At 44.2% G+C, this 23,923-nt stretch overlaps 1 protein-coding gene across 1 annotated transcript; it reads left to right on the top strand.

Annotated features, from left to right (window-relative positions):
* The first annotated feature begins 429 nt into the window (after positions 1–429).
* On the top strand, positions 430–20,154 carry LOC108951145 (mediator of RNA polymerase II transcription subunit 14-like). Its single transcript, XM_065111414.1, has 6 exons — positions 430–933; positions 3,431–4,507; positions 17,852–17,949; positions 18,738–18,911; positions 19,018–19,160; positions 19,263–20,154. The coding sequence occupies exons 1-4, from the start codon at positions 715–717 to the stop codon at positions 18,775–18,777; spliced, it is 1,434 nt and encodes a 477-aa protein (XP_064967486.1). The 5' UTR covers positions 430–714; the 3' UTR covers positions 18,778–18,911; positions 19,018–19,160; positions 19,263–20,154.
* Positions 20,155–23,923: the final 3,769 nt, after the last annotated feature.

The raw sequence follows: 23,923 nt of genomic DNA, 5'->3' as shown, positions 1-23,923 counted from the left end.
GATCCACGTACACGTGTCAACAAATCAACTATCCCGGTTTCAGGATTGATTCAGTCTTGTCAACCAGGCAGAGTCCAAATATTTCACGCACCCAGCTCTTTCGGAGCCCCGCTTGGCCGAACGAAACTGGAGATGACACGTGGAGCCCATGAGAGAGATGGGGTGCGAGGGTGAGTCACATAGTGCGACGTGTAGTAGACAAGAAATATTTATCTGGGGGCAAAACAAAAGAAATGATTTCCCCACCGGTTAATTTGAGACAAGAAGTCTGCCCTCGTTATCGTTTGAGATTATACTGAGCTTCTTACGGACCCACTGTTTTCCTCCAATTGCATAGCAGGTATGATTTGCGAGTATTAAATCAGATGTAAGAAAAATATTTTTATGATGAAGTTGCGGCCACATAGATCACATGTGGACCAACCAACCCTTTCCCCCATTCCTGTTTGTCGTAAGCCCAAACCCGCACGCTCCAAATAGCCTGCCTTTCTCTCCGTGCGGGTCGCGGATCCTCTCTCTCTCTCTCTCCGGTCTTTGCACACTGTATTTGGTCGCTTCCTCCGCCCTCGAACGCCAGAAAACATCAATTGGAGCTGCGAATTCGATCTCGCCTTCCTTCGCTTTGCACCCGCGGCGCCCGGATTCGAGCCCGGCCGTCGAAACCCTAGCGCGCCCCCCCTCCGCCCCACACTTTGGGCGCCGGAGCGGAGGGCGATGGCGGCGGAACTGGGGCAGCAGACGGTGGAGTTCTCCGCCCTTGTGCGACGAGCCGCGGAGGATTCCTACCTCGCCCTCAAAGAGCTGGTGGAGCGGTCCCGGGCGCCGGAGGACCAGCGATCCGACTCCGAGAAGAAGATAGACCTCCTCAAGTTCATCGCCAAGACTCGGCAGCGGATGCTCCGCCTCCATGTGCTCGCCAAGTGGTGCCGACAGGTGATTCTCGTCCTCGTCTTTTTTTTTTTTTTGGCTTCTTTATTGCTCGCTGTGAACTGGTTTTTTGCCTAGGGTTTCTGAATGTGTTCCTTCTCGAGTGCCTCTAGGCTCCGGTAGATGGAAAGCCGCTTCATTTCTTAATCCATGGTACGGATTTAGTCTAGTGTCTGGATTAGTAGTTTATCTGGGGATGATCCTGGAAACCTAGTTCCAAACTGGTAGTCAGTCTTGGTGAATTTGGCGTTTTGGATATGCTTTAGGTTACAATAAGTGCAGCTTATTTCAGTTTTCTGGAGTGTTTTTCCCCCCTCCCTTTTAATGCATTTGAGCGACAATATGAAATTTATTAGTTTGTGATGCAGTACAACACGCTTTGTGCTCTAACAATTTTTTTCTACTAACCCCAAATGCTAAAACATCATTAAATCTTTAGTCTATTTGTATGTATTAATAGTTAAAAAATAGCAGATTATGTTTTGATGCAATTTAAGATGTAGCTAAATCCTTGAAGGTGAATTGTAAAATTAGAGAAATTTATTGGAACCATTATTTTGAGAATTTTCTCATTGGTGTTCTATATACTATTCTCAATCTTTGACATTTTTTATTTGAGACTGATTGTATCCTAATTTAGTAAGATGCTCTACAACTTTAGGAACCAAGTGAGTCGTTTTTATATGGTGCAGAAAATGTTTATCATGATTCACAACATATTAAATCTTTGTTGTCTAGACATGTTAGGAGAAATATTCCATAAAGCACAGATTAAGGATGTAAGTTGGGCAGTTTGGGTTTATTAGAGGTAAAACTTTATTGACCAAAGGTGAACACCCTCACCGCATGATGAACCCAATGTAATTTCTGAACTAGCTTGATAAACATGTACCTAATTCGAGGTGGAATCAAATTGATTCTCAAGGTATTTATGTCAGAAAAAGAAGTAAGCCACTGCATTCAATTTGTAAATGTTGATTGACAAAGCATGTTGTGCTTTTAATTGTCATTATCTAAATGTACAACTTTCCAGAAAGGTTGCACACTTTTTATGTTTGAATGATTTTTTTTGGAGTCTTCACTGGTAACCTTATTATAAAATCCTTTGTGACATTATGCTTCTTGATTTTTTGGAGTCTTTTTTATTCACTTTGTCACTTGTTTTACATCCAGCATTTTCTTTAAATTAAGCTCAGAATCTGACTTGAAGATGGTGGTCTGTGCATTTATTCATTTGTTTGATGATCAATGTCAAAGTAGTCTTGTAAACTTTTGAGATGCCTTATTTATATAATTAAATTGTTGGCTCACGTTGTGTATCACATTAGATGACTGATTTGATCTTGAACTGGCATGGTTTAGGCGAAGTTCACGTATGGCATTTATAACACCTTGCCAGAGAACTATAATCTTAAGCCTGGACAAACATTCAAGTGAAAGCATAAAGAGTCTTGAATTAGCAAAATGATTGTTCTGTAACAGTCATTACAACTCATGAGCTTTATGAATGCCATTTGTTTTGTCTGATACAAGATAGTGTTCCTAATTATAGTTTGGTCTGTGTCCTAGTTTCCATTCTCATATTACTGAAATGTCAACTTATGCACATGATTGTTGATATACTCAAATTGGGCTCCTTCATGGAGAGAACTTAAATTTTTTAATAACATGGAGATGGAGGGCTGGGAAAGAATTTACATAAAAGATTCTAATGTATTTGTCGATCTCATCTTTTTGCAATCTCCCAATTTGACTGTGTAACATAGCCTAATTCAGATATATCTTAACCTTGAAGATTATCTTCCAGGAAATCTTTAAGAATTTAGGTGAAGGGTAAAAGTATAATGGCTGTTCTCTTGGTAGAAGTTTTGGAGGACAATTAAGATATAGTTATCTAGTCTAGTGTTGAAAACTTTATCATGCACATGTTTACAACTTTTAGTGGTTGATTCTGAGGTTGTCTTTTACATTGTCTGATTTGCTCAAATGGAGCCTACGATTGATGCACTAGTTGGCATGTGTTGACGTGTTGCTTTCCATAAAGGTTCCCATGCATGCTAGGCTGAGTCACACTCAAGCAACTCTTCACATGTGGAGGTTGGCTTAGGTTCTTTTTCATTGCAAAGGCTTCGTGTGCTACAAAGGTTGTGACATGCTCTGCTGCTACAGACAACATCCTTCCATTGCACACACAAATGAACTTTTATTGGAGGCTTTTTTGCTACATGTTCTTTAGAAACACTTTTTGTCAAATTTAGTTGCCTGACTATGAGTACATACTAAACACTAAACATAACTTGCTCAGTTATTTACTTTGGTTTGGAGGGAAATATGATGAATAAGTTTTGTTGTTTAAATAGATAATTTGCATTGATATTCGAGTTTCAAAGTTTTACAAAAATTAGACTATTTTTGTCTCTTTGGAATTCTGGAATTTAAGCTCTTAAGCAGCCTATTGGTGGCCCATTCTTGTGATACATAACTTACATTTTGACTTGTGCAGGTACCATTGATTCAGTATTGCCAACAACTTGCAGCAACACTTTCCAGCCATGATACTTGTTTTACCCAAACAGCAGATTCATTATTTTACATGCATGAAGGACTGCAGCATGCACGTGCTCCTATATTTGATGTTCCATCTGCTATTGAAATACTCCTCTCAGGAGGATATAAACGGCTGCCAAAATGTATAGAAGATTTGGTTATTCAGAGTACACTGCCTGAGGATGAACAAAAGCCCACTTTAAAGAAGTTGGATACAATCCTCCGATCCAAACTGTTGGAGGTTGTACTTCCTAAAGAAATTAGTGAGGTAACTATTTCTGATGGTATTGCTGTTCTTCGTGTGGATGGGGAGTTTAAGGTTTTCCTTACCTTGGGTTACCGTGGTCATCTGTCATTGTGGAGGATACTTCACATAGAGTTGCTTGTTGGGGAGAAGAGTGGAACTATTAAACTTGAAGAGACACGAAGATATGCTCTTGGGGATGATCTCGAGCGCCGAATGGCTGCAACCGAAAATCCTTTTTTAATTTTATACACAGTTCTCCATGAACTGTGTGTTGCCCTTGTTATGGACACTGTACTAAGGCAAGTTCAGGTACTACGTCAATGTAGGTGGAAGGATGCAATACGCTTTGAGCTTATCTCTGATGGCACTGCAGCACAAGGAGCAAATACTAGTGCTTTGCAACTGGCCCAAGACGGTGAACTCGATTCAACTGGCCTAAAAACTCCTGGTTTGAAAATCATTTATTGGTTAGATGCTGACAAAAATGCCGGGGGATCTGATTTTAGTTCACGTCCATTTCTCAAACTTGAACCAGGGAAAGATACACAGATTAAGTGTCTACATAATTCCTTTGTATTAGACCCACTTACTGGCAAGGAAGCTATTTTTTCACTCGATCAAAGTTGCATTGATCTTGAGAAACTCCTGCTAAAAGCTATTGCATGCAATATACACACCCGTCTGTTTGAAATCCAGAGGGAGTTGAGTAAAAGTGTTAACATTTGTCGAGGTACATGTGATGTTGTACTGAAGAATGATGGAAGTATGGTAGCAGATCTAAGAAAGGTTAGTAATGAATAAATTTATTCTTCATTTGTCATATGAGTTATCTGTTTCTAAGATACATGTGTAGATTTCATGATTGGGGTCTTTAGGATCAATAAATGTTTAAATGGTTCTAGTAAAAATATTTTTAAGGTGCTGGCCTATATCACTGTTGATTACATGGTTTCATTCATATTGGCTAGATTTTCTTGGTTATACTTCTTCCATTTTGTTCATCTGTATTCAAATTCAATTACAAAGTCCCCACATGATTGACCCAAAACAATTAGCTGATCTATTTGTATTTCATTAATATTCATACAAACTCTAATTCCATAAAGAAATGCAATTAATATTTGAAAATACTCCCATAGCGTCACAAATCATGATGCAAGGAAATGTTCTTTGGCTTACAGAATATTGTAGAATGGATCCATAGGAGAAAATGGATTCTAAGGGTAAGGAAGTTAAGTTGAAGCGGGGAATGTTCATGTGGGTAGACTTTTGAGCTGCAGGCTGTGGCTAGATCTGGTCATCATGTATTTGCTTGGGAAAAATATTAGAAAAGCCTCCTTGGTGGTGTTCCAGGGGTTTTCAACATTAGATCAGTGCTAATGTAGACTTGAGTTGATCATGCTTATCTAAGGCATTTTGGTGGCGCGAGGTGGAAAGATGTTAATTCAAACTGTCCTGTTCTGTGAAGAGGCCTAACTATGTCTAACGCTATTGAATTAATTTAATACAGTAATCTCATGCTCTTTGTTGTCCCATGCAAGGTTTGCAATACCGAATGATACCACCTGGTAAGGGCAGTACATATCAGTCCATCAGCAGACCAGTACACAGACCGCCCGCTACCGAACGGTATCGCTGATTGAGGTCGTTATTGTTGACGGTGACCGAGGGAGAAAGTGAAAGAAGAGGGAGAAGAGGAAGAAAGAAATGAGAAAAAAAAAGAACCTGCAGATCGGCGCTGCTCTCCTCCTCGTTTGTCGGTGACTTCTCATCCGCGCACGGGGGGAAGAGTCATCGGCGTCGTGGGGCGAAGAGAGACAACGCCTCAACGAAATTATATATATATATATATATATATATATAAAGGCGACGTCGCCGCGTGGGGAGAAGGCAGATTTTTTTTCTTCGAGCGACATCATAATTTTTTTTTTTCTGTAATGTCGCTCGAGAGGCGATGTGGCCCCATGTGGGGAGAAGAGAGATATACTGAGCGGTTTATCTCTTATATATATATATACCGAATGATATACCGAAATATGTCGCTCTGTCATGAACGGTCGTCGCGCACCCGCAACAACTCCGTTCAACGAACCGTTCGTCGCTCACACCCACATGTACAGCTGCTTGACATGTTGTTTTCTCTTGGTTTTGAGGCATTTTGCTTGTAAAAATGTAAGTTCGAACAAGCTGCAACGTTACAAAGCGACCGCTCACCGAACCGAGCAAAACAACCCCAAAACAGTTCCGTTTTCGCGTGCCGCGGTGTCACGACCTTAGCTGGTTTTGCCTAAGTCGTGCGGCACCCTTGCGCGTCCGTCCGCAAAGGTCAGCCTCCCCGAAGCCTCCCCTAGTCCCTTAGGACTCACAAAAGAGAGAACAAGACAGAGAAAACGCCTCACTCGGGATCCACAAGCAAACATGTCCGAAAAACACTTCATAGACAAAGCAAATTACAAACAGACTTTACAAGCTCTGAACAGTTGCACAACAAAGGGTAAAATGGTCCATTACAGACCGAATAATCTCTCCTACGTGTCCACATGACACAACCTTTATTTACAAGCCTAAAGCGGCCACCGACCCAACTAAAATGGGACTTATAAGCCTTCGGCCGTCCCTCTACATGCTGTACAAAGCATGAACATAACAAAAGACACGGACATGCCCAAGCATTACATCAAACACCCTGTTTAGAAGTTTGTCCGTGACATTCTCCCCCACTTATCCCTTCGACGTCCTCGTCGAAGCCTTTGTCGACACTGCAACTCCTTACCTTTGCTGAGTCTTCAATCTTCTGCTCCAGCTGCAATGCGCCTCCTGGCTCCCAGCTGCTCTCCGCTGCTGTTTTTGAGTAGTCGAACCTTCGATCCGCCATGCTGCTACAACTCACCAATGACTTTGACTCTGTTGTGGGGTTGGCTGAGTTGTGTTGATCCTTGTTGATTCCTGCGGATCCGCCAGATGAAGGAAAAGACCATCCTTACTGCGCCAGTCTCTCAGAAATTCCTCATGCTGCTTGAACTGGGTGGATGCTTGTTGGAGCTTTAACGAGCATCATCTCGCAAACTTCTGAAGTTTCGGGTCCTTCCTCCACAAAATCTGCTCATTGACTCTTCTTTCTGTTAGTTGTCACATCCAAGTAGGTTCGCATCACTTCCGCTTTCGATTGGCATTTCGTTGGGAAATGAGGCGGACAATCTACTCTCAGTAGCACTGATCACCGTTGGTGAGGATTTGACAACAGTTGTCTTTCATTATCTTCGAAGGGTCTTTGAACTTGTGCAGAGCTCCTCTGCTGGATAGATAAGAGAATTGGGGTACTCGGTTTCGCCCATTCTCTTAAGTGTTGAGAAGGCAAAGGTTACTTGACTTCGCCCGCCTCCTCGAGGTTGTACTTCATGCATCAAGCTGGTTACTGGACTTCGCCTGCTCTTTGCTCACACTTCTGAAGCACTTGAAGTGTTTGCACTCCTTGCATTGAGTTAGCTACTGTGATTCACCTTCTCAATGCCATTGAACTTCTGGAATGCAGGAAGTTTTCACCCCAACTTGGAGTAATTCTCTGATAGATGAGGTCGCCTCTGGGATTGTACCGTCTTCTCCATCAACCCTGCCGCCTACTCCACTGAGTAGCAAAGGTACAGCACCGCATACTGCCTGCTTCGTTCCTTGGTCGTGCACTCTTGCATGACCCGAAGTCCTTCACTTACGGCTATCTTGACGAGAAACTTGTTGACACCGGTCTTACGAAGTTTCTTGGCCTCTGCCCTTCAGCCTTGTCTCGGTACTTGGAGATTGCCTCTGCATGCTCCACCTCCTCGGCCCCTTTCACGACCAAGCGCTCTCCCTCCGTGAGAGCAAGGGATCAATGCCTTTCACGGAAGTCCCGCCTCTGCGGTACCATGGCGCTGCCTTGCCCATGGCACTACTATCCGTCGACTCGCATCTGCATCCCTTTTCTTCACAATCAGTAGACATGCCTCTGTGGCACTCCTCCGAGTCCACCTCCATTCTAACTGATGCTGGATTTTGGGTAGCTAAGTCCCTCTGGACTCGTCGTCGCTTCCTCGCCCCTTTCGACCCCCTGCTTCAACACCTCTGTGTTCTCCAAGCAGCTCCCTTTGGTCGATGGAAAGACAGATTGCAACTCCCATGCATGGCCACTGCCATCACGTTGTAGGGTTTGCACCGATTCTGCTCTCCTTAGCTTCCTTGGTAGCAACGTTCGCTTACTCGACCTTGTCCTCTGACTTGTCGGGCTCCCTTAAGCGAATGTGAGCTCTGGAGCAGTCCAACTCTCCAGCTGTTTCGATCATACCGCTGTATGATCAAGTCCCTCCCATGGGACTCACTGGTACTTGCACTCGAACTTTTCCCTTGGTGGAACACAGCCCCCATATGCTGATGACCAAGGCTTTCATCCGATGCAGAATTCGATGCATGCACGGAAGACCCGCCTCTGCGGTACCATGGCCTTCACTCCTTGAATCCGTAGCCCTTCTTGCCGTCGTGTTGTTCACCGAAGTGGAGCTCCCAGTAGCTCCCGATCATACCTCCGTATGATCTTGTCCCTCACGGGGCTCACTCGTGTGTATCGCATTGCCACGAACTGTTCCACCACGATCCGCTGCACCATGTCGCCTCCTGGTGACATCTCCATTGCATTCTGATCATTGTGGAATAAACTCGAATTGTGAACCCTCCATGTGTGGCCTCTGCCAATACATCGCAGGGTCTCCTCCACCTTCGATTTTGTTCGCTCCTTTGGCAATCGACCTTCATCCACCCACTCTTGGGTCACACCTAGATGAAGCACCGCTCTAGGACAGTCCGTCGCCTAGTAGCTCCCGAAGTCCCCCGACTTCGCTGCAATCAGTGCACCATTGTCTGGATCCTGGGCCTCTGCCCCTACCAGCACAATCTTCGCTGCGCACCGCTTCCTTCACAACAACTTGAATGACAACACTGTGGCATATTCTTCAAGAGTACCCGCCTCTGCGTCCTCTTGCCCCGTGCTAAGGCCTTCTGAACTCAACTTCGCCTTCGCAAATTGAGTCGCCTTAGTTCTTCCACCAAATGCTCCTCCGAGATGAAGTGCATGTGCCCTGAAGCTCCCTTTGTCTTTGGCACCATGCAAGATGAGTCCGCTCCATTAGAATGAATGACCCATGGAACAACATGATCCTGCTCTTGTCTCTACAAGAGTTCATGTCCTTGACCTCTGTCCAAGGAAAGCACTATGCCTCTGCTCCATGTTCCATCTTCTATGCTGGCTCCCTTCATGCGGCTTGGGTACTTCGCCAAGTTACACCCAAGTTGCTCCGCTCCTCGTTTTTGCATTGAGTCGATGGTGGCCCTCATGCCCACCATTCCACGGGTCAGCCCTCCCTTGAGTCCGATCTTCATATCGACTCCAAGTGTGCCTTCATTTGTGTTGCTTTGGGTCGCTCCCCCACTTGATCTCGCAATGCATCCACCAATGCAATCTCTCAAGCGAGATCATGCGACGACTCCTCGCCGCTTTCTCAGTCCGTCGAGCTTCGTGGGGTTGTTGGTTGTTGAGGTACTCCTCCTCAACTTGTGAGGTCCGCCCCACATGATTCTCCCTCTGGAGAGCCGGAACTTATCCCTCCTGGATAACTGTCCCGTTGGAGCAACATTTCTCTTCGTTTCGGAGACCACCATCCCCTTGGACTACTCCGATCTGCTGAACAAACTGTGCATTGTTCTGCCTCCTGCAAACACACTTGCTAGATTACGACTCCACGTCAATACAGCCCCCGCTGCACCCCTCAAGGCCTAGCAACATGCTGAACTCGTTGCACCCTTTCAGCCTCCCACGGACATATCCTTCACATGCCAAAGAGAAAGTTTCAATGCTCCATGGCGCCGAGTTTCGGACGCCTTGGGATGGCCACGAACATTCCATCGTCCGCATACACGCCCATGTATGAGCACCAAATTCTTCGAGCTAGCAATTCCCCTCACCTCTGTGAGCTTTGCATAACTCTTTTGGTCGTTGAACAACTCATTCCACCTTGCATGGTCTCATCCTTTTGCCAAGCGCCCCGCTTGCCTTGAGCACCATCAGGTATGGTTGTCAACGTTGAGCCGTAGCTCAAACTCAGCCATCCCAACCTTTGTGCGCTTCAAATTCTTCCAAGCTTGTCTGTTCTCGTGGTGCCTCTTGCGCGAAGGGTTGGCCATTCCTCTGAATGCCAATCTCAGATGCCCGCTCCTCTGAGCGACTCCTTTTCCCTACATCTCCATGCCCGTTTTCCCCCCAAACGGTCGCGCATGTGCTGACTGCCCTCAACGCAGCCCCGCTAGGTCCCCCACGTTTGCATGCTAAGTGTTTTTATGAGTGCTTGTCCCGCTCTGATACCATCTGTCACGACCTTAGCTGGTTTTGCCTAAGTCGTGCGGCACCCTTGCGCGTCCGTCCGCAAAGGTCAGCCTCCCCGAAGCCTCCCCTAGTCCCTTAGGACTCACAAAAGAGAGAACAAGATAGAGAAAACGCCTTACTCGGGATCCACAAGCAAACATGTCCAAAAAACACTTCATAGACAAAACAAATTACAAACAGACTTTACAAGCTCTGAACAGTTGCACAACAAAGGGTAAAATGGTCCATTACAGACCGAATAATCTCTCCTACGTGTCCACATGACACAACCTTTATTTACAAGCCTAAAGCGGCCACCGACCCAACTAAAATGAGACTTATAAGCCTTCGGCCGTCCCTCTACATGCTGTACAAAGCATGAACATAACAAAAGACACGGACATGCCCAAGCATTACATCAAACACCCTGTTTAGAAGTTTGTCCGTGACAGCGGGGGCTAGCGAACAAACTGCCTCCGCTCACCAAAACGTCAGCCATCTCAGCCCCTTTGAACCCCCCGGGTGGCACAGGGCTGGATGGGGCTTTGGTTATATACCGGGCGTTGAACTCTCATTCACAAGTTCGCACGTGACCTTTACGGGGACTTGTTTTCGCGCCCGGGACCAGGTGAGCGGCTGTTTGTGAGCTTGCAGCTGTTCGTTCATCCTTCTAAAGCCTTGTTTTCTCCTTCTCCCTCTTTTCTCTTGTGCACACAAGGTGCTCGCTGATTTGCTTGTAAAGCTTCCCCTTTTCGCGAGACTTCGAGACTTGTCCGTCGCTCGCCCTTTTTAACTAATCAACTTTCTCTCTTTTACAGGTCCTTCGGGACCTGCGTGAGGTTACAAGTTGGCTGACCCTTTGCGGAGCAATATAGCAAGGGCGGAGCGCGACTTAGGCAACGCAAGCTAAGTTCGCGTCTTTGCCACGAGTGGGCCTCGCGACTTAGGCAACATAAGCTAAGTTCGCGTCATTGGCCGCAAGGGTGCCTCACGCCTTAGGCAATTCCAGCTAAGGCCGTGACATTGTGGTATCAGAGCGGGCAAGCACTTCGAGCGAGCAGCGAACGAACTTCGCAACTTCGCCATGGCAAAGCATCGTGGCGAATCAAGCAAGACGGGGCAAGCCGGACCCTTGCCCCAAGCAACCGAAGGTGGGCTGCATGTGCACACTCGCTCTCATGCTGTTGGAGCCGCTCAAGAGGAGCGCGACAGCGAAAATGACGAGCGAAAAGTTGGCTACTCTCCGCGAGCGGAGGAAGCGCAATCGGGAGCGCTAACTGGGAAAAAGAGTCACAAGGAGAGACTCGCAACGGCGGAAACCCGCTTGGATGTTCTTGAAGCGAGCATGGAGGAACTCTACCATGGCCAACAAAGGCTTGTTGGGGTAGAGAGCTCGTAGGAAGAAGCGGAGTCCAGGATCGATAAGGTCGAGGCCCTAGTCGACCGATTGTCTAATGACACCAAAGACTCCGTGCAACACTTACAGGATGTTGTGGCAGAACTCACTGCAAAGGTGGCCATGCTCACAAGAATATTAAATGCGGGAGGAAGCAACACCCGCGTTGCACCGTCACAAAATTTAGGGCACCTGAGCCCCATGGATATGGAGGAGCCAGAGATGCCAAAGAGCTCGAGAACTTTCTGTTTGACATGGAACAATACTTCCGAGCCACGAGGCCCGATTCTGAAGATACCAAAGTTTCGATAGCAACAATGTATCTGAACGAAGATGCGAAACTTTGGTGGCGAACCCGTTAGGAGGAGATCCAACAAGGTCAGTGTCGAGTCGACACTTGGGAGGACTTGAAGCGGGAGTTGAGAACTCAGTTCCTACCGGAGAACACAGAATTCGTCGCAAGAAGGAAGTTGAGACAACTCCGCCAAAGTTCCACCATCCGAGACTATGTGAAACAATTTTCTGCACTGATGCTGGACATACAAGACATGTCCGAGAAGGACAAGTTGTTCAGTTTCCTCGATGGTTTGAAACCATGGGCTCAGCAGGAGCTAAATCGAAGGAATGTTACCGACGTGGTCGGTGCAATTGCTACTGCAGAAAGGCTTACCGACTTTGTTTCCTCTGAAGACCCAGCAAGAAGGAAACAATCTTCAGGCAATCGTCCTCCAAAACATTCTCGAAGGAAGGAGCTAGGGGGCGAACAAAAGAAGAAGAGCTCCCACAATGGACCGAACCCGAAAGGCAAGGCCTCAAAGCTTGGAGGGTGCTTCTTGTGCGGAGGACCGCACATGGTGAAGGAGTGCCCACAAAAACAGGCACTCAATGCTTTGACGGCTTCCATCCACCCCCCCCCGATCGGACAAGGGCAAAGCTGTTGCTCTTAGTTCGAGCAGTTCTGAATCCAGTAGCGACGACGAGGAGTTGCAAGGCCCGCGAATAAGAGCAATGCGTTTGTTGAACGCTATGCGGGGTCAAGTGGGGGAGAACATGAAGACAAAAGCACAAAGAGCAGGAAATAGTGAGTTGATGTATGTGGACATCAAACTAAATGGCCAAACGACTCGTGCAATGGTGGACACGGGCGCTACCCACAACTTCATAGCCGATCGTGAAGCACAGCGACTTAGGTTGATCTTGGAGAAGAGCCCAAGCCGAATGAAAGCGGAACTCGGAGGCCAGGCGAATCTCCGGGTTGGCAAAGGGAGTTCCCATCAAAATCGGGACATGGAGCGGAAACACCAACATGAAGGTCGTACCACTGGACGACTTCCAAGTGATTCTTGGAATGGAGTTTATGCACGCGGCGAAGCTGGTGCCGATGCTGTTCTTGAACTCCCTATGTATGATGGGAGGCGATGACCCCTGCGTGGTTCCCGTCTCTCGGAGAGGAACCAAGGAGCCCCAACACATTTCGGCATTACAATTGAAGAAAGGGGTGCGAAAAGGCGAATTGACATTCGTGGCTGCTATGAAGCTAGAGCCACTCAACGAGGAGGCCATTCAAGAACCTGTTGTGGTGGCGAACGTCCTGAAAGAGTTCAAAGACGTTATGCCACCCGAGTTGCCAAAGACTCTTCCACCACGCAGAGGCGTGGATCATAGTATCGAGCTGGAGCCAGGAGTGAAGCCTCCGGCGAGACCACCCTACCGCATGCCCCCGCCATAGTTGGCAGAACTCAGGAAGCAGTTAGATGAACTGCTAAGCGGTGGTTTCATCCGCAGCTCTAAAGCACCTTTCGGAGCTCCAGTTCACTTCCAGAAGAAACAAGATGGGAGCCTCCGATTATGTGTCGACTATCGAGCCCTCAACAAAGTGACGGTGAAGAACAAGTATCCCATCCCGCTCATTGCGGACTTGTTCGACCAATTGGGCAAGGCTAAGTATTTCTCAAAACTCGACCTTCGATCGGGATATTGGCAGGTGCGCATTGCTGAAGGCGACGAGGCGAAGACTACCTGTGTAACCAGGTATGGAGCGTTTGAGTTCTTGGTGATGCCTTTCGGCTTAACCAACGCTCCGGCCACATTCTGCACTCTCATGAACCAGTTATTCAAGGAGTATTTGGATAAGTTTGTGGTCGTCTACCTGGACGATATCATCGTCTACAGTCAAACGCTCGAGGAGCACGTCAAGCACCTTCGGACGATTTTCAAGGTTCTCAGGGAGAACATTTTATTCGTGAAAAGGGAGAAATGCTACTTTGCTCAAACTGAGATCCTATTCTTGGGGCATCGAATCGGTGGTGGCTCCATTCGGATGGATAAGTCGAAGGTGCAAGCAGTTGCGGAATGGCGAACTCCAAAGAAGGTGCCAGAGTTGAGATCCTTCCTTGGTTTCGTCAACTACTATCGCCGCTTCATAGCGGGATATTCGAAGCGGGCAACCCCACTGACGGAGTTGCTGAAGAAGGAGCAGCCTTGGAGGTGGTTTGACAAATGTGAGATAGCATTCCAAGATCTGAAGGCTGCTGTTCTAGAAGAATCGGTACTCAAATTGTCAAATTATGGAGAGCCCTTTGAAGTCCATACAGATGCTTCGGACTTCGCCATTGGGGGGGTGCTCATGCAGGAAGGTCATCCGGTGGCCTACGAGAGCCGCAAACTCAACGAGACCGAGCGGCAGTATCCAGTGCATGAGAAGGAGATGACAGCAGTGATCCACTGTCTACGAGTTTGGCGACACTATCTCCTCGGGTCGCGATTTGTGCTGAGGACAGACAACATCGCCCTGAGCTATTTCCAAACTCAGAAGAAGCTCTCCCCAAAGCAGGCGCGGTGGCAGGACTTCCTGGCTGAATTTGATATGGCAATGGAGTACAAGCCCGGGAAGGCGAATGTCATGGCCGATGCACTGAGTCGGAAAGTGGAATGCGTGAATGCCGTACAACTGGAGGGCAGAGGCCAAGCAAGTCAGTTGCACTCCAACTTCCTTTCCCGAATCAGGGATGGGCTGTATAGTGATCCCCAAGCAGTTATCCTGATGCAGCTCATCAAAGAAGGCAAAGCACGGCGATTCTGGGTCTAGGAGGGACTCATTTACACAAAAGGGAATAGGGTTTATGTTCCTCGAGTGGACAACTTAAGGCGTGAGCTCTTAAAAGAGTGTCACGATTCCCTTTGGGCTGGACACCCAGGCATTCACAAAACATTGGCTCTCGTGGAGAGGGCCTTCTATTGGCCGAAGATGGGGACTGATGTGGAGGAGTATGTTCGGACATGCCTTACTTGCCAACAAGACAAGGTGGAGCAGCGGAAGCCGGTGGAACTCTTGTAGCCGTTGCCCATACCAGAAAGGCCGTGGGAGAGCATTTCCTTGGATTTCATATCAAGCTTGCCACTTGTAGGGAGACTCGGGTCGATCCTCGTGGTGGTCGATCGGTTTTCGAAGTATGCAACCTTCATTGCTGCTCCCCTACACTGTTCAGCAGAGGAGGCGGCTAAGCTGATGATGAAGGATGTAGTGAAGTATTGGGGAGTCCCACACAACATCATTAGCGATCGAGACGCTCGGTTCCTGGGACGATTCTGGACCGAGCTGTTCAAATTGTTGAGGTCAAAGTTATACTTCTCTACAAGCCTCCACCCCCAAACGGATGGCCAGACTGAAAGGATAAACTCGCTCTTGGAGCAATATCTCTGGCACTACGTGAGTGCCAATCAACGAGATTGGGTGAAGTTGTTGGACATTGCCCAATTCTCCTACAACTTGCAGCGGAGCTCTGCATCTAACAAGAGCCCCTTCGAGATCATTACCGGACAACAACCGTCGACTCCGCACACCATGGCAATTGGGTATACTGGGAGTAGTCCATCAGCCTATCATTTTGCAAAGGAGTGGCATCGAAATGCAGATATTGCACGGGCTTACTTGGAGAAGGCGACAAAAAGAATGAAGAAGTGGGCAGACTTGGGAAGGCGACCGCAAGAGTTCAAAGTTGGCGATTTGGTGTTGGTAAAGCTCCAACCAGCATCCCTCCAATTCTTTAGGAACAGAGTCCACAAAGGATTGGTGCGCAAGTATGAAGGACCCTTCCCAATTATCAGCAGGGTAGGCAACGTGTCTTACAAGTTGCAACTGTCGGCGTGGTTCAAAATTCACAACGTTCTTCACGCCAACAACCTAAAAGCCTACCACTCGGATCCGCAAGATGCTTCCCGAAGTGTTCCAACTCGGCTACCTCCCATCACAGCCTTCTACGAAAAGCGAGTGGAAACTATTTTGGCGGACCGCAAGATAAAGCTACCCAACGGAGTTGAGCAAACAGAGTACTTGGTGAAATGGCGAAAGCTTCCCCGAACTGAAGCCAGTTGGGAGCCTGAAGACGCCCTGCGACATGAAGAAGAAGTCATCAACAACTACCATCAAGCGTTGACGAGGGCGTCGACAGTTTAAGTGGGGGAGAATGTCACGAACGGTCGTCGCGCACTCGCAACAACTCCGTTCAACGAACCATTCGTCGCTCACACCCACATGTACAACTGCTTGACATGTTGTTTTCTCTTGGTTTTGAGGCATTTTGCTTGTAAAAATGTAAGTTCGAACAAGCTGCAGCGTTACAAAGCGATCGCTCACCGAACCGAGCAAAACAACCCTAAAACAGCTCCGTTTTCGCGTGCCGCGGGGGCTAGCAAACAAACTGCCTTCGCTCACCAAAACGTCAGCCATCTCAGCCCCTTTGAACCCCTCGGGTGGCACAGGGCCGGATGGGGCTTCGGTTATATACCGGGCGTTGAACTCTCATTCACAAGTTCGCACGTGACCTTTACGGGGACTTGTTTTCGCGCCAGGGACCAGGTGAGCGGCTGTTTGTGGGCTTGCAGCTGTTCGTTCATCCTTCTAAAGCCTTGTTTTCTCCTTCTCCCTCTTTTCTCTTGTGCACACAAGGTGCTCGCTGATTTGCTTATAAAGCTTCCCCTTTTCGCGAGACTTCGGGACTTGTCCGTCGCTCGCCCTTTCGAACTAATCAACTTTCTCTCTTTTACAGGTCCTTCGGGACCTGCGTGAGGTTACAAGTTGGCTGACCCTTTGCGGAGCAATATAGCAAGGGCGGAGCGCGACTTAGGCAACGCAAGCTAAGTTCGCGTCTTTGCCACGAGTGGGCCTCGCGACTTAGGCAACGCAAGCTAAGTTCGCGTCATTGGCCGCAAGGGTGCCTCACGCCTTAGGCAATTCCAGCTAAGGCCGTGACAGCTCGGTACACAGTATCATACCGAGAAAATCTCGAAATTCGATTCGGTACGAAATTTCAATCCTTGGTCCCATGAACATAAAGGTTGGTTTTTTATTCATATTGTCAATTTTGAACTGGATGCCTGTGAGTTCTTTGATGTATCTAGCATGAATGACATCTTTTTTTTTATCTTAATATGTGCATCCTGAATGATCCAGATTAGATGGTATCTTTTGGTCATTAATTTTGATTTTCAGTGCTATAATGATCGTCTATCATAAATATCATTCTTTATTTGCTTGTGTATAAGCCTAGCTACTTTATCGTGGATGTAACTTTTTGTTCAGAGTAGCATACTGTTAGCAACTAGCTTCATCAACTTGGACTCCTTTCAAGTCCTTGGATTCCCATGAGGAGGGTGTTGAAAATATTCATTGGTTTTGGTGGAAAAAAATCATTAGTTGATTGACTCAATGCCTTTACCATAAAATCACTTGTCAGTTTATATCTGCTCCTTTAAACTAGTTGATTAAGAATAAAACAAAGAAAGAGAAAAACTATTCAGTGATAATCTTCTTTTTGTGTTGAAAGGCAAAATTAATGTAGTGATCGGAAGTGATTTTTAGTTTTTGTTCAAACCGATAAATGAAAAGTTATATGCCACTTATTGAAGCTTCTCTAATGGGATATTATGATTATCCTGCCTACTGGCTAAGGTTTCTGATTAGATACAGGTTATTATGAAGAAGTCTGGTAGGTGTCCTTTTTGCCTTTAAATGATGATTCAAGTTTTACCAAGCTATCTTTATAAGCACAAAAGTCTAATTAACCTGAAATCTCTGAGAAATTAGTCAGTGAATTGGAAGTATTATGTCATAAATTTCTTGGTAGTTGTCTTTTAACTAATATATAATATGCTAGATTGAGATTCCATAATAAGTATCTAGGTGATGTTTGTTTGATTTGATGAACCCTAGCATTTTTAAAAGTTGAGTCAAATGACGTTGAACATTCTTTCTTAGTTTCTTGTTTTTGACTTGATAGTTCTATACTTGTTCTTTCATGACAACATGAATATTCGAAGTAGCTTTTTAACTTTTCTAAGTATTTTGCAGAAGGATGAAAACTCTAGTATTGAGGATTATTTTGGGGATGAAGTACTAAAAGTGCGAGCTTGTGGGATGTCATTTATTACACTTGGAATAAATATCCGGTTAGTTAATCTTTTTAACTTGTGACATCAGTAAATGTTGCTTTATTTTTTGTGGTGTTTAGTTTTAGAGCATAGCTTCTTAGTGTCAACCACAACAAGAATCATGTGATGTTATAGGAAATTCGGTTTTCATGGTTTCAACCTTCTACAAAAGTAGATATGTTCTAGAATAACCAAATATCGTAAATGACTCCCTTAAATTCTTAGCATCATAATTGATCCTAAATTTCTTCTGACAACGTGTTGGCATCAATATTGTTGTATGTAAATTTCTTGGGACAGAAGATTGACATATTATGTATTGCATTTAGCTCACTTGTAAATCTAGCATTGTTCCTAATATAAAGCACAGTAAGTAACAAGCAGGTAGGTAATTTCATAGTTTAAAGGAAGATCCCACAATTGAGGTGCTTTCTTGAGTGCAGAATTTCACATCGGCATGCTTCTTGATAACTATGTTTAGTAAATTGTTTACAGATATCTAGGATCAGAGATCCTCATAGATTGATTTTGTTTTTATCAAGTAAAATATTTAATATATGAAGATTTAAAACAATCATTATGTACTTCAATAAAAGATTTATTAGTTGCATGGAGTGGGACATGCATGTTCTAGTTACGTTGGCTTGAGTCTGTACTTGACTTGATCCATCCTTGGGAACTATTTTATCATATTTCTACTGATTGCACTTCCATTTGTGTATTTGTCAATTATTTTTGTCCCTTCCCTATGATTTGTAATTTTTGATTTGTTGATGTGCCTTAACTTGCGACGGCTGCTATTACAGCGAATGTCAAAATCAATCAAAATGGTTTCTAAAGGTGTGATGAAGGAACACCTTCTGCTTGTTGCAAACAGCATGACTTGCACTGGAAAACTTATCGGTTTCAACACTGGTGGTTATAAGGCGCTCTTTCGTTCTTTCAAAGTTGAAGTACCATTTACTGAAGCCACTTTATTTGTAAGTGCATGTCTGAATATTTAAGCTCTTCTTTGTTCATTTACATCAAGTGTGCTTTTTAATTTTGTCTGATAATAACATTAGAATGTTTCTATTCTTCTTGCAGACACCAATGAAATGCTTTGAAAGAGCTGCTGAGAAGCGTCAGGTTGATTCATTAGCCAGTGTGGTTTCATCCTGTTCATGGGGCAAAAATGTGGCTATTGGGACTGGTGCACACCATTCCAGATTCTTTGGGATAAGAAACAGGTTCCATTTTCCATTCACCCAATACCATGTACCCATGACTTTATTGAAATATTTGTACATATAATGAATGAGAGTTAATTTACCTTATTTCTGCTGTGACAGATGGCAATGAACAAAGATATTGGAAAAGGAGTCTATGACTTTCTGGAGTTATCAAGGGAGACATCCAGTGGAGAAGCAACTGGCAGATATCTAGCAGATGTTGATGAAATGGCAGAAGAAAATGGAATTTGTCTATCACCTGACCTCGATGGATGAATGACTTTTGATGATGTTGAGTACAACTTTCAGAAAAGGATTGGCCTGGTAAATGGAAAATCTGGCGAGTCTAGCTGGGAAGTGGATCCAGTTTCGGTCAAGTCAGGTAACCGGGAGGGATGGGGAGATAAAGAATCAACTCATGTGGACAACTGTGAATCCCCAGCAACCAAACATAATGTTTGGTCTAGTTGGGATTCCATCCAAGTGAAACAAAAGACTGTTGAATCTGAGAATCTGGCAGGTGATACTGTACCTGGTGAAGATATGGATGCACAGAAACATTCTGGCACAGCAGATGAGTCTGTTGCATGGGGGAAATGGACGGCAGACGGGAACTCAACTGCCTGGGACAAATTGTCTCACAGGAATTGTTGGAATGAGGCAAGCAAGACCAAGGTGGATTTGAAACATGGTGATGAGAGAGATTAGTTGAGAAAGAGGTGAACAGGAGAAGGGAAGGGAAACATAGGTTCAACAGCCACAACCTAAGTTCCTCAACTTGTTTTCCAATAGGCTTGGCTAATGAAAGGATACACTACATCTGTTATGTATTAAAGCATCAGTAACTTACCTGGCATTGACATTTGAAAAGCACCCACAACTGCTCTAAATAAGTCATCAATAACTTATCTGATGGGCTTTTCTGAAAAGGAAGCATAAGTGTTCTAAACAAGGTTTAAACTAGAACAATTTAAATGTATCTCTAAAGGCTTAAATTTATTTATTGGTCTCATCTGCTGCAGTGTACATATGGTGGTGGGTATTGTTCATACTACAGTGACAGAAATAGTAAAGAGCCCCATTACAAATGACTTTAAACCAAATGAAGCCCAAACTAAACTTAAACAAATTGCACAAAATCCAGTATCAAAACCTTTAAGCTAGTAGATAAGAAAATTTAATAAACTCTTGGGTGGATCAGCAGGCCTTGATGTTTCATCAATGGCTATCAGAGACTGGCTAATGCTTCCACCTTCCCTATTGGTTATGCATACCTTCATGCAGATCAGAGGTGTTTAATCTCACATCATCTAGACGTCTGAGCCCTAACCCAGGGACTTTGGATGCTGCTGTTAGTGCCTTGATTTGGAGATTGTTACTTCTCATGTCATCAGGATTGGGTTTTATGACCTTGCTTAGAATTGCTTTACACAACCTTATTTCGATGATCGTAGAAACCATCCAATCCAATGTTATATACTATGATGTATAAATGCTTATGGCTATCACATTTTATTTAAATAGACATCATAAAAGTGACAATGAGCTCATACATTTTTATATAGAGAGAGCTTATTATTTTGCACGATTATGCTATGATTAAATTTAAAAATTCTGGTCTCAATAATTAGTTCTATACACATTGTTTATTTTTCCTCATTTATTATATTAAGGGTAGGAAAGACCATGAACATGATTTCTTACCTAACTGACATATGTTTATTTTATATTCCTATTTGATTCATGAGAGTTTGAATATAGGGCCTAAAATAGCAGTTGAACTTGGGTGAACCTGCATGGTGGTGAACAATTTTTCCTAAAATGTCCTGCTTTTCTCACGTACATATTATTGGTTGGTCATGGAAAAACTATCCTTTTAGATGTTACTTCGTCAATGAACAAATTGTATGATATTTGTAACGTCATGCTTGCTCTGATGGTATACATATCTTGGTTATGATATATTATTTCAGTGATGGCAATCGACTTTCTGCTGATGATCAAAAGTTCATCTCGGAGAATGTTTTCAAGTACCACCCTGATAAGCAATCAAAGGTGTCTGATCAAGTTGACTACATTATGGTAAGCTGGACGAGTCATGTGTTCCCAATAAAGCGACAAGGGCATTGCATGACAATGGTCCAAACCATGGTTTTTTTTTCCTTAAATTAATCTTATTTAGTTGCAATGTCACATAAAGATATATTTATTTTGCTGATGGCAGGTTGACAAGAACATGAGCTTCCAAGACTCGAGGTGCTTTTATGTGGTATCATCGGATGGCACAAGTGCAGACCTCTCCTATCTCAAATGCATGGAGGGTAATGTCAAGCAAACTTTCTCATAGCATGGGGAGTCCTTTTGTTAATGATGTCACCAACATAAAGGGTGTACGTGAGCACATAATGCAAATGCGAGATATTACGGCTCAACTTAAGAAACTTGAGGTTAATATGTTAGAATCCTTCCTGGTGCACTATATTCTGAACACTCTTCCACCTCAATATAACCCTTTTAAAATTTCATACAATACACATAAGGACAAATGGTCAATTAATGAATTAATAACCATGTGTGTTCAAGAAGAAGAGAGGCTAGTAATGGAATTGGGTGAGAGTACATTGATGGTAACCACTCGCGAGAAGAACAAAACTGACAAACATCAAGCCAATCAAAAAGCTTATCAGCAGGGAAAAGGTAAAATACCACCCCAAGCTGATATCAAGAAAGAAGCGAGGTGTTTCTTTTGTAAAAGAAAAGGACACATGAAGAAGGAATGCACGAAATTTCAACAATGGCTTGAAAAGAAAGGTAAACCAACCTCATATGTATGTTATGAATCTAATATGGTCAATGTTAATATTAACACTGTTAGGATCGAGAGCACTAAGAGGGGGGGATGAATTAGTGCAGCGGATCTCTTTCAGCGATTAAAATCGAAAGCTGCGTTCGTTCGATACAAACGATTTCGATGTAAAAGCCGATTCTAAGATTACTTAAGATTAAGTGCAGTTTACGTTTAAACACAGTTTACGTTTAAACGTAGTTTACGTCTAACCGCAGTTTGCGTCTAAGCGCAGTTTACGTCTAAACGCAGTTTGCGTCTAAACGCAGTTTGCGTCTAAGCGCAGTTTACGTCTAATCGAAGTTTTACGTCTAAACGCAGTTTGCGTCTAAACGCAGTTTTACGTCAGAACATAGTTTACGTCTAAACGCAGTTTGTGTCTAAACGCAGTTTTACGTCAGAACGTAGTTTACGTCTAAAAGCAGATTCGGAAAGATCTGAACTTAGAAACTCATTCGTAAAAGCCAGAAGACAGTTTGCAGTTATAAATAGAATCAAAACGTAAACGTTGACTGCAATGTAAAGATCGTACGAAAACACCGATTTACGTCTGAATGCAGATTCGGGAAGATCAGAACTTAGAAACTTGTTCGTAAAAGCGCAGAGAGCAGTAGCTATGTAGGAGGTTTGCAGTAATGATCAGAACTTGGCGGGGTTGAGGCGCAGGCTGAACCTTCGCAGGGTGTCGAATGTTTCAGCCAGGTCGGAGGAGCGGCCGAGCATGTCTTGGGCGGCGTAAAGTCGAAGGGCCGAGGAGCGGACGAGCATGTCTTGGGCGGCGTAAATACTTACCAAGGACATGACACATTTCCCATCTGAAATTTCTGGCACACACAAGCAATTCGGAGGAACAGGTAGCTGTTCCATAATGAACCCCTTCTGAAGAAAGTATCCCTTCCCAGCCATCTGAAATTTTTGGGTTTCTTCTGGAAGCTTCTCCAAAATTTTAAGAGCCTAAAATACATAGTTACATAATGAGCATTTCCCCGTCATACTACAGGAAAAAATTATTAGACTGCAACCTTACCACAAGACATTTTTACATTCATATATCACATAAAGTCCTCCATTCTTTAGTTTATCAAATGTATTTAATTCTTCCTTGTTTATGCTCAAAACCAATCACGATTGGATCTTAAAAATTCACCGGGCTCTAAATGAACCAATCCAACCCTGGTTCTTGGTTCTCTTAGGATCATTAAATCCACAACAAAACAGACTGTAACAAAAACAAGAGAACACCTTGGAATGATAATATCCAATCTGATTGTTCAAATTTTAATTTGTTCAATTGTGCCTTATAAGTAGTCGAAAAAAAAATCAAATTGTTAACAGTAATTAATGTGATAATGTATGTGAGGCATCAAAAGGATCTAATTTTATCATTTATCATATAGAAATTGAATATCACTATAGTTTTAAGGATATAGTAAAATTTTAGTAACCAAAAATATCTATAGAAATTTGGAAAAATATATTTGAGCCACAAAGACCAAAGAATAAGAATGTATAAATTCATGGCAACAAAGACGAGAAAAAATCAGCAGTGCTGCCGTAACTACGTACCTGTACTGATTGCTCTTCTCTTCCACCAGTCTGCAGAGTATAAGAAAAAGTGTATGGTGTATCCTCTCGTCTCTTCCCGATTGGATATAGCTACAATGTGTAAATATGTTCAGACGTGATGCGATGCACTCAGAAGGTGTTAATGCGATGCACTCAAAACTGCAATGCATCGGACCTTTTGTTTCTTTTAATGTCCTCCAAACTGCACTCCCGTGCTTACAGCTTCTCCTAATGGTATTTATCTTAACAGAAAAGATAAAAAGAACGGATGATCTACCAAAAGTAAATGCACAAGATAATTAATTTACTTGGTCTAACCAGACGTATTCAAAAGAGCAGAGATTTGTTCTTCCAAAAGGAATCCCTTCCT

Source organism: Musa acuminata, chromosome BXJ2-6, assembly GCF_036884655.1.
Source record: "Musa acuminata AAA Group cultivar baxijiao chromosome BXJ2-6, Cavendish_Baxijiao_AAA, whole genome shotgun sequence".
In the NCBI taxonomy this organism is placed as follows: domain Eukaryota; kingdom Viridiplantae; phylum Streptophyta; class Magnoliopsida; order Zingiberales; family Musaceae; genus Musa; species Musa acuminata.
Note: the sequence above shows the minus strand (reverse complement) of the source record. Positions and strands in the feature narration are given on the sequence as shown.

What these genes read in the sequence shown, in the direction of transcription:
- LOC108951145 (XM_065111414.1), top strand. Translation starts at nt 715, where the DNA reads ATGGCGGCGGAACTGGGGCAGCAGACGGTGGAGTTCTCCGCCCTTGTG. An exon ending in TCGCCAAGTGGTGCCGACAG is followed by an intron (nt 934 to 3,430) that starts GTGATTCTCGTC and finishes TGACTTGTGCAG; the next exon opens with GTACCATTGATTCAGTATTG. An exon ending in TGGTAGCAGATCTAAGAAAG is followed by an intron (nt 4,508 to 17,851) that starts GTTAGTAATGAA and finishes AGTATTTTGCAG; the next exon opens with AAGGATGAAAACTCTAGTAT.